At 50.7% G+C, this 10,641-nt stretch overlaps 1 protein-coding gene across 1 annotated transcript; it reads right to left on the bottom strand.

Annotated features, from left to right (window-relative positions):
- Window positions 1-308: 308 nt before the first annotated feature.
- On the bottom strand, window positions 309-8,484 carry LOC135395635 (uncharacterized). Its single transcript, XM_064626733.1, has 6 exons — window positions 7,374-8,484; window positions 5,689-7,330; window positions 4,255-4,324; window positions 4,113-4,173; window positions 3,960-3,971; window positions 309-454 (listed from the first exon to the last, which is right to left on the bottom strand). The coding sequence occupies exons 1-6, from the start codon at window positions 8,482-8,484 to the stop codon at window positions 309-311; spliced, it is 3,042 nt and encodes a 1,013-aa protein (XP_064482803.1).
- Window positions 8,485-10,641: the final 2,157 nt, after the last annotated feature.

Here is a 10,641-nt window from a genome sequence, read left to right as displayed (position 1 = left end):
ATGGTCGCTTGGCTGTCCTCGCATCTACACCACGGTGCCAGGTGTCCATCATCAAAAATCAAATCTGCCGCCTTCGGCCCTGAAACAATACTGCCTGTCCATGTTGGAGAACAACCAACCAAGAACTGCTATGTTCACCAATGGCTCCACGACGAAATCCGGATCTGCAGTGGCATACGTGGTACCGCAGCACTCCAAGGAGGGCATAGTGCGGTCACCCCATAGGACCTCTTCCACGACAGCGGAACTGGTATACACCTTGCCGTGAGATACATAGCCATGCACGCGTGACCTGCGTACTGGATTGTCTACAGCGACTCAAAAGCTGGTCTGGAGGCCATGTTGGCTTTCTTGGGGAACAGTTGGACAGCTTCAACGGTGAAGCCAAAAGCTGGTCTGGAGGCCATGTTGGCTTTCTTGGGGAACAGTTGGACAGCTTCAACGGTGAACGATCCTAACGGAATACAAGAGATGTACGGACCTGGGACATGACGTTATCTTCCAATGGATCCCGGGGCACATTGGCATCCGCGGTAACGAAACTGCAGACGAGCTATCTGGAATTGTACACCTGACTTCCACCAAATACGTCGTGATGTATACAGGGTCGGACATCAAACTTCTACTAAGGTCCATGACAGACGACATGTGCAAACGCAAATGGCTACAAGGTGATGGTTGCTCATCTCTTCTCAGAAGAATAGACCCGGAATTAAAATTCAGCATCCCTCCCTCAAATGCCAGAAGTATAGAAACTTTTCTACATCGTGCACGCCTGAACGTCCCGTATGGCCGGCATTTCCTGCATATGGTGGGCAAGGCGGATTCCCCGAATTGCCCAGTGTGTGGGATGGAAGAAAATGCTGAACATATTTTTATGGAGTGCAGAAGACATCAGTCCCAACGCAAGACATTGCGGGCCGCTCTAACTCGTCTGGACAACAGAGCTTTCTCCATAGAGAAGGTCTTGGGGACGTGGGACGCCAACCAGAGAGACACCGCATTCAAGGCTCTCGTAGGTTTCATTTCAAGTTGTTCTCTTGATGATCAGTACTAATTCATCTGTACGTGACCCCCTGGTTCCTCTGTGACGCGATCCTCTGACGGTCATGTGCCCGTGCCTCTGACGGTCATTTGCCCGTGAACAGTGCGCCTTACAGCCTAGCCTAGTCATCTCTCTTTCCTTGTTATTGTTTTTCGTAGCTTTTTCTCGGAGTAGCAGAACTTGTCAGGTGACAAGTTCAACCTCTCCGTATTATTTTTAGTCCGTCCAACTCCAACTCCACGTGTTCCGCGTTCTCCGCAGTTCCGCAAGTTGAACAGTTCGGCGATCCAACGACACATCATCTCATGCAGAGATCGGAATCAGTGTTTTTTCGGTCCGGTTTGGGTTCGGGTTCAGGCATATTGGTTCGGTTCGGGTGTAGCTCCGCTGAAGCGAAATTATCAGCTTGAACCGGTTCAGGTATATCGGTTTGGTTCGGGTTCAGCGCAGGGAGAACCCCCCTCCCCCCGCACATACACAGACAAAAAAAGAAAACGTCGGTCAGTGGTCGGGACTTTTACAGGGATTGGAACGGTTACTTTTTTCGGTCCCGGTTTAACCGGTTCTTGGGCTTTGAGGCCTTGACCTCTGGTGACACAGTAGGTAGTTTCAGCGTCCAGTAGGGAATGGGAGCTGTAGGCAGATGCTTGAACCGAGGTATTTCGTGGAAGTAGGGCGCCAGATCTTGGTGAATGCTCGACCTTGTCCGCGTACGAATCCTGCGGACCAACTTCTGCTTGACATGTCGAGACACAAAACGTGTATAACGGCTGAGGGATTCGGTCACTCGCCAAACAGATATAGGTGGCTCTCTAGCTTCAGCAATAGCTGCGCAGTTGGAGGTTGCCCGCGCGACTCCTATAGGCAGAGCTTAACACTTTTTGCTATAGTGCACGTTGTAAGGAAGTCTCTGATGTGGGACATACGCCATGAAGGACGGGTACGTGCTATAGCCTGTTGTGTGTTAGGACGATGCTACGGTAGCTTGTAAGTGAAAAAAAGAAGAAAAGTTGATAACGTTTAGTTTAAGAAAAAAGTTAACGTTTATGATAATCTTCACTATCGGTCTTCAATAGGGATATACGAATGACCTTCGTACTGCGGTGGTGGTGGAATTTCGTAGGTGGATCTGACATCCACATCTATTCGCTAGCTACAACCTGCAGTCGAAAAGAGAGAGAGAGAGAGAGAAAATGTATTTTACGTACGTCATTTGTAATGTACGTAGTGTATTTACGTTACGTAATTAAAAGAGGCCATTTTCCGGGTACATGGTCGCCTTCTTTCTTACTGACGTTCGTATGGCGTACGGTCACTTAATCTAATTTTCGTATCCATGATTCGCAGGCTAGTCTCTTGTACGATTAGGCACTCGGAAACAAGTTGCAAAATGGAAAAGTGGCAGACATATACGGCTTTTTCCGCTGCTTGACTACACTGCACAACACCTGTCGAGAATGTTCGGCATAGCAAGCATCAGTAAGTTAACGTAATGTGTTGTTACGGGGTACGCAAGACTTGACGCTTCCAGGCTCACTCACACGAATAAGTACGATTCCCGTGAGCTCCACACTATTTTACGAACGTTGTCGAATTTCTAGCTTCAAAGTATTTGCCCCAAAACTACGATGATCTGGTTGAAACAGATTCAGGCGCCCATAGGAGTTACGTGACATTCCTCTGGGCCAATTACATCCACTAGCTTGAGTGACGACTGAAGAATACGCAAGATTCTGGAGGTAGCCTTTGTGAACAGAGGGAGGCGGATGCCTGTGTGAATAAAAGGCAGGTTTATTTTATTTACAAACTTAATAGCGACGTCACTTCTGTCTTAGCTCCATGAAATTCGAGCTGGTAGCCCTATCGTGGTTGTGACGAGACCGGCTTGTCGTTGTTGGCCACATAGAATTGGGCGTCGTCACGACCATAAAGAAAGAAAAGAAAACAAGAAAGAAAGAAAGACGGATGGAGGATAGGGGATGAACGGTGGAGATGCGTAGAGGGTGCATGAGTTCGTCGGGGAGAGCAAAGCGTTCAGCAAAGAGGGGTCGTTGAGCAAGACCTGCCTTCTGCAGAAAGAGAATAAGGTTTCTTGCTTTCGCAGAACGTTCGACAGAAGAACCACCGGGGTAGAGGATGTCCGCTAGCGTGTCCGAGCTGGAGTGAGGGAGATGGGCATCGCGCGCAGAATGGTATGCTCGGCGGTCTCGCAGGATGTGTTCGATTGTTTCATGTTGTTGACAGTGGCCACAGCAGTCGTCGCCCCTAGAGCCGATCTTGAATACGAGAGCCCAAAAGACAAAAAGAAAATCAGACGAGAACTTCACTACGCAACATGCTCGAAGCCGCCGACAAGTGCACAGAATGATACTGTTCTCACTCCCAATTTGTGGAAAGTGCAAGGCCCACGCCTTTCTGTGACAGCTAACATAACCGCATAACTGTCACAAAAAGGCGTACATCTCCTTTTTTTTTTACAAATCACCAGGGAGGACGGTGTCACTCGGGATGCTCGTTTCCTATAGAGCCTGTCATGCGGTGAAGCTCTATTTAAAGCGTGTACGTCTTTTTGTGACAATTGGCATGTATATGAAGTGACACAAAAAGGCGTCAAGTCAGTAACGGGAACGATGTGATTCAGAACAAAAATGTCGGCTATATACTAGAAGCGGGTAATGTGATCCGTCACAAACTAGATTGTATAAAAATTGTACGACTGCACAATGTCACAGACTCGATTACTTTAGGGGGCGCTAATTTTGGGAAATGAACTTTTCGCGCATCTCTAAGGATGAACAGTTTGCATTGCACACCTGACCCTGGTAGAGAGATAAAAAATTGATCAAAAAGAAAGGCCGACGTGGGTCTTGAGTGATATGAGTATCAATTACCAGTTGTAACGAATGGTACTTACCTGAAGTTGAAGCTGGAATTATATGAAGGATACGGAAGCACTTACTATCATGTGTCACATAGCATTTCCTTAAGGAATTCCGCTAGACATAGCCGCTTTCAAAGATTTAGGGAAAACAACACTGGGCGCCCCCTTCCCGACGGTCTTCCCCACCAGACCCTCCGCCACCATCTATCCTCTTGGTGGAGAGCCGCAGTTTTGGAGATTCTTGGGCCTAAGAAGAATGAGGGCACAAAGCGGAAAAGGGGGCTGAAAAGGTTTTATTGCTGCAGAGCAAATGAGATCTAAACATTACTGGGAGGGCCCAGCTCTTGCATCTGTGCCTTGGTGGGGCCTCGTCGGACCTCGAAGATTCGGGGTGTATGCTGGAAAAGAGGGACGCTGTTAAAACAGTATATGGGTGGGTCCAAGGGGGTGGGACTGCTCCCCATGATAGTAAGTGCTTCCGTATCCTTCATATAATTCCAGCTTCAACTTCAGGTAAGTACCATTCGTTACAACTGGTAATTATATTTCAGTCTACTCCAGCACTTACTATCATGTGTCACATAGCATGTTCAACGCTTTACCCCAGAACTTGGTTGCCAAAGTGTGCCCTGGTGTCCGGTCTGCAATAGAAGCGACGAAAAGTCGCTTCTTGCGACCAATCAGCCGCCTCCAAAATATCCGAAACAGACACTCCTTTTGCAGACGCCGAAGAAGTGGAGGCGGCTCGTGTGGAGTGTGCAGAGAAGCAATGCGTATCGATGCCCGCGGCCTGCAATACGCGTTTCAGCCATTGAGCAATCGTGTCCCTGGAGGCTGCGCGATGGGGCCTCCGAGTAGAGAGTAGGAGTTGGGGGGTTGTTTCCCTCAGGGGGTCCGTCCTATTGATGTAAATGCTTAAGCAAGAGACCGGGCAGAGTGGGTCACCCGGAGGCAAGCATGGAAGGAATAAGGTACCACTGTGGTGGCCTGGGCGAGACGTCTTTCTTACTCCAGTCAATGCGAGGGCCCAGCCATCTCGTGACTTCGCCACCACTCGAGTAGACAGCAACGACAGATCTGCAGTTCTCGCAGCTGTAGACAGAGCTAAGAGCATGGCCAGCTTATAGGATAACTGGGCTAGTGATAAGCTTGCACTATCCCCCAAGGAGCGCAAATAAGATGTGACCGTTGAAACTGACCAAAGATTTGTATACTTTGGTTGGGGAGGGGATGTGTTGAAGATGCCCTTTAACAGTTTGGAGATCAGGGGGTGCTTGCCTAAGTCCAGGCCCTGGTACCCTGGGACGGATTGAGAAATAGCGGATCTATAGACATTGATGGTCCGATAAGAAAGTCCCTGGTCATGGAGGTAGGCCAGGAAGTTAGCCAAGTGGGCTATAGAGGGAGAAAACGGATCAATTTGTTGTCCACTACACCAGCCATTCCATCTCTTCCAACATGAAGAGTAGGCTGCCCTAGTGTTTGGCCTCCAGGCGGATGCCAGAAGTTCGGAAGCAGACTGCGAAAGATTGCCCGTTGTGATGTGTCGTTGGACACCTTCCATGCTGCGAGGTGAAGACCACCTTTCGAAATTAAGGGGTGACCAAGACCAGCGCTGTTGGTTAGTAGGTTCTGTGACTGAGGCAGGAGACGAGGAAGGTCCACCGCAAGGTGGATGAGTGAGGGGTACCAAGGCTGTGTGGGCCAAATTGGAGCTACTACACACAGGCAAAGGTTCGAGGCTTGGAGCTTCTGGAGGCACCTGCCTATCAGCGCAAAGGGTGGGAAGGCGTATTTCGGAGCCCCGCTCCACTCCTTTGTGAATGCATCTGTCCCACTCGCCTGGGGGTCTGGCTTCCAGCTGTAGAAGGTAGGGAGCTGGTGATTTGTGTAGTCTGCAAACAGATCGACTGCGAAGGGGCCCCACAGCTGCTGAAGTTGTGAGAAGACCTGAGGGAGTAGTCTCCAACTGCTGCTGTCGAGGGAATGACGGGATGCCCAATCTGCTTGAGTGTTCAATCTCCCCGGAAGGTGTTCTGCTCTCACCGAGATCCCTTGCTGGAAGCACCACGACCAGAGTTCGCGGGCTATAGTTGAAAGTGTGAGAGATCGAGCAGAGCCCAGTTTGTTTATTGCTGCTACAGTAGCCGTGTTGTCTGTCTGTATCAGCAGACAACCCTCGTGGAGATCCTTCCCAAAAGCTTGCAGGCCAAGAAAGGCCGCTTTGAGTTCGAGTTCGTTTATGTGCATCAACCTCTCCAATGGACCCCACAGATTGCCGATAGATTCTCCGGCGCAAACTGCACCCCACCGGGTGGAGGAGCTGTCTGTTTGGATCACCCGTACTATGGGAGCCTCGATCAAATGGCGACCCCGACAACGAGGGATGTTTTCCACCCACCACCTCAGCTCCTCTGAGGCGTCCGCGGACAAGGGGACTGGAAAGTCCCAAGATCCCTGAGCTAGTATTAAGCTGTGAAGATGCTGGAGGGCTCTGAAATGCAGGGGTGCGGGGAAGACTGCCAACACGGTGGCATTCAGCTTGCCAATCAAACGAGAGAGGTCTCTTGCTGAGGCGACCTGTTTGGACAATGTCGTTCTCAGAAGATTGGAGAGGGATTCTATTTTCTCGGGTGGAAGGCTGACTCGCATTGTCTGGGTATTGATGAGGAAACCGAGGAAACGAAGGCACTGACATGGGGTTGTGTGGGACTTTGCTAGGTTGACCTGAAACCCCAGTGCCGTTAGGACAGTCCCCAGTTCCTGTGTAATCGTAACCAGATCCTCTGGTTTCTGGTGAAGGAGGAGAATGTCGTCGAGGTATATTACCAACCGGACGCCTCTCGAGCGAAAGAGGGCCACTACTGGTTTTAGGAGTTTCGTGAACACCCTTGGGGCGGAAGAAAGGCCGAATGGTAAGACATTCCATTGGTAACATTGCGGACCCCATTCGAAGCAGAGCAGGGGTCTGTGTTCCGCATGGATCGGGACGGACAAGTATGCATCCTGAAGGTCTATGCGAGTTAGAAAATCGTTTTGGTGGATCAGGGATTTCACTGTATGCCAACCCTCCATCTTGAAGTGCTCGTACCTTATGAACCGATTGAGGTTTCGCAGGTTTAGGACAGGGCGAGAGCCTCCATCCTTCTTGGGGACAAGGAAGATGGGGGATAGGAATTTCACGTTTTCTCTGGCAGTTGGGGAAATGGCGCCCTTGGACAGGAGAAGGTCGATCTCCTGTTTGACCAAGAGGGATTGAGCTTTTGATAAGGAGGGCCTTGGTGGTGATTGGCGTAGAACAGGGGAACCCACCAGATCTAAGCGATAACCCTGTACCACCTGAAGAACCCAAGGGTCCTGGGATAGTGCTAGCCATTTTGAAAAGCATCGTGCTATGCGACCGGCTGAGTTGGGAGCGGGATGTGGGAGACAAAAAGATGCTCTTACCTCCACTTTGGCAGTTGAATCCCCTCCCTCGACCGGCCTGGGAAGTGGGAGGGCCGCCTGGAAAGGGCTGCCTTGGTTGCTGCCTGTACTGGTACGGGCGGGGCCGCTTTGCAGGGAAGGATCCTTCCTGGGCAGGGCGTTTTTGGCCGGCCTCAACCGCAGAGTCCAAGGAACGGAGGAGGGCAGCGTTGTCCTGCAGGACTGCAAGGAACTGTCGCCCGAACAGCCGAGAGGAGTCATCCCCCGAAGGTTCAGGCAGCCCTGGGACCAAGGAACGCATTGTGTCCGGGAACGCCGCCAATGCCCCCTCCCGACGCTCCTTGATGAGAAGTCCGTTCGTTCGCGCCACAATAGCGGTGGCTCTTGTGACGGCAGCTGCCACTGAAGCCTTTGGTGGGGGGCGCTCTACTGCTGCAGAGAGAAGGGTCGCCAGAGGCTCCAGCAGTTCCAGGATGGACTCCTGGACCTGTTGGAGCCTCTTGTCTCTGGCCTGATTTACGGGAAACGAACGCCCGGCACCGAACGTAAGGATTTCTCTGTCCAGTGTTGGGGCCTGGAGGAAGGGGAGCTTTAGGGTTGACGTTCCCTTCGGTCGGCGACATCTCACCCCCCGGCCCTCCAGGCTCCAGGCTCGCTCCAGGAAGTCTATCACCTCCTGGGGACATGAAGTGGATGTGTCCTCTGGAGGGGGCAGGAGAAAAGCAACTCCCGGTTGCTCTCTCGGGTCCTGGGCCTCTCCTGTGGCCTCTGCCGGTGGAAGACTGGCAGCTGGGAGTGTGGGACCTTCCGGGTTGCCAGTCACCTGTAGTGGGGGTACTCCGACTGGGGGGTCGGTTCCTTGGCCTGTGCACTCCCCGTTGGGAGCCACGATTCTCGCTTCAGGGGCCGCAGGGATCCTGGGGTTCTCCCTGTCGGCCGCGTCATTCACTGTCTCTGGGACCGGGTTTATCTCGTCGAGAGGGACTTCCTCAATGATGACGTCTTGGCGGTGAGCCAGGAAATCCTGCAGGAAGCCGGCGATGCCTGCTAGCTCGTGCCGGACAGCCGCCATTCCCTCCTCCATGGCATCAAGCCTGGCGTGTGTTGACTGGGCGGGGGGTGGCGAAGCCATGGCTGTTGGAGGGGAATGGTAAACCCCAAAGGGTTAGGTTTGGTAAACGCCCTACCGTGTAAGAAGTGAGGAATAGTGAAGAGGAGAAGCAGAGATAAGCAATAGTAAAGAGGGGAAAGATCGTCAAGCCATCGGGTCAGATTGTGGACGAAAGCCTCCTGCACGGCACGGGGTGATTAGGAACAACGTGCCCCACCCGAAGATAATGAGGTATAATGAGCCCTAAACGGGTCAGTATTGCGCCCTAAACGGGACAGTGTTGCGCCCTAAACGGGCCAGCATTGAGCCCTAAACGGGCCAGCATTGAGCCCTAAGCGGGCCAGCATTGAGCCCTAGACGGGCTAGTTTCGGGTTGCAGAACGGTACCGTCCGCTGTGGGAGTCCGTTCGCCCAAGGAGAGATATTAAGTCGTACAAAACATTCGCCAGGTAATGCTTATTGCCCCAAGCGAATGGCTCCACGTTAGTTCCGCAAGTGCACAATCCCGAAACGGGAGTAAGAAGTTGTGTGCGGGAGGTTTCAGACGCACGTGCAACAAACGAGAAGTTGCCCAACTAAGTTCAAATTGTGATTTCTAGACCCGAATGGCAGGAAGAGACGAATGATTCGGAAGGGAGGGAAAAAATAGAAAATAACTTACCGAGCTGATGAAGGAACGTATTAGGTAATACTCCAAAAACGGGCACAAAGAAAGCAAGCGACTACTCGGCGCGGAGCCAAGAGGAAAGATGGTGGCGGAGGGTCTGGTGGGGAAGACCGTCGGGAAGGGGGCGCCCAGTGTTGTTTTCCCTAAATCTTTGAAAGCGGCTATGTCTAGCGGAATTCCTTAAGGAAATGCTATGTGACACATGATAGTAAGTGCTGGAGTAGACTGAAATATAATGCCAGTTTTCTTCGCACCCTGCTGACTCCGAGGCGGGGAGCAAGTGTCAGACAGATATTCAGGCTTAAATGTGTAAGCCCTAAGCAAGAAGGTAGCCTTCTGTAATACTCGTAAAATTCAGTCGCTTCTGAATAAATCTGTCTCACGCACCGTGTGCCTGCCACCGCCGCCACCACCACCACCAGCATCATTACCATCCTCATCATCATTATCATCCTCATCATCATTGTCATCGTCATCTGAGCGATTATCTCTTTGCGTTCACACTGGAGTATCCATAGCTTTAGCGGGAACCTGTCGAATAATTATATGCTTTCTAAGAGTCTTTTCCAAGACCAATACCATCAATAGCACATTTTTTCCCCTCTAATAAAAGAAATTTAGCAACAGACCCCTTTACTCTAAAAAGGGAGTAATTTTAGACCTTTTCGGGGGGAGTAATTTTAGACCGACTGAATGAGCTGCCACAAAAATTAGTCCCTTTAGGGGAGTAAATGCATGGGACGAAATGACTCACACAGAGTGGAGACTGTATTCCACGCTCTGTCCTAACAGTCCCAGGTATGTAATTCATGTGCATGAATGAAAATACTTTGAATTAAACCGTCAACCGTGTTATGTCGAGTGATATAAAATCTTGCCACATGCATAGGGTACAATTTTGCAAAAAATAACCGCTAACAATTTCTTCCTCTGTGTGAATGAAAAATTGCTGAGTTAGCTAAGTTTTATATAGTCTTATTCAATCAAATTCACAAAGCGCGCATATTTAGGTAGACTGTTGCATTTAAGAGACCATTGGCGAAGTTCAGTGGTTATTCGCAGTCCCTTGCGTATAAAATGAGGAGTAATTACAATCTAGGGGACTAGAAGCTACAATTACTCCCCGTTTTACTCATTTTTTTCTTAAAGTGTTCAGGTTGCCACCCAGCTCTATGGGCCCAGTTACCCTCTACTCCCTACCTCGTCCGCCCCGACTAAAACGGTTATCCGATTAACAACGCGGAGAAGAACTACAAGGAAGACGTCTCTGCGCGTGTCACTGATTCCGGCTCCTCGTTATGTTTTCCGGCATGTCAACCCTGTTCGAGGTTACGCGTCGAGCTCAATTTACAACGTGGCACTGAACACGTCTACGTCGAACCGTGCTTCCCGCACACCGCATCAACGAGATCCTTGTACTAAGCCTGAATGGGACTCTAATGTGCTTCATAAATATAAAAATAAACATGCAGACAAAGGAAGAGGACGAGTAGGAAAGCAGTAACGAGCTC

Source organism: Ornithodoros turicata, chromosome 5 (genome assembly GCF_037126465.1).
Source record: "Ornithodoros turicata isolate Travis chromosome 5, ASM3712646v1, whole genome shotgun sequence".
Lineage (NCBI taxonomy): Eukaryota > Metazoa > Arthropoda > Arachnida > Ixodida > Argasidae > Ornithodoros > Ornithodoros turicata.
This window is presented reverse-complemented; position numbering and strand designations above follow the sequence as displayed.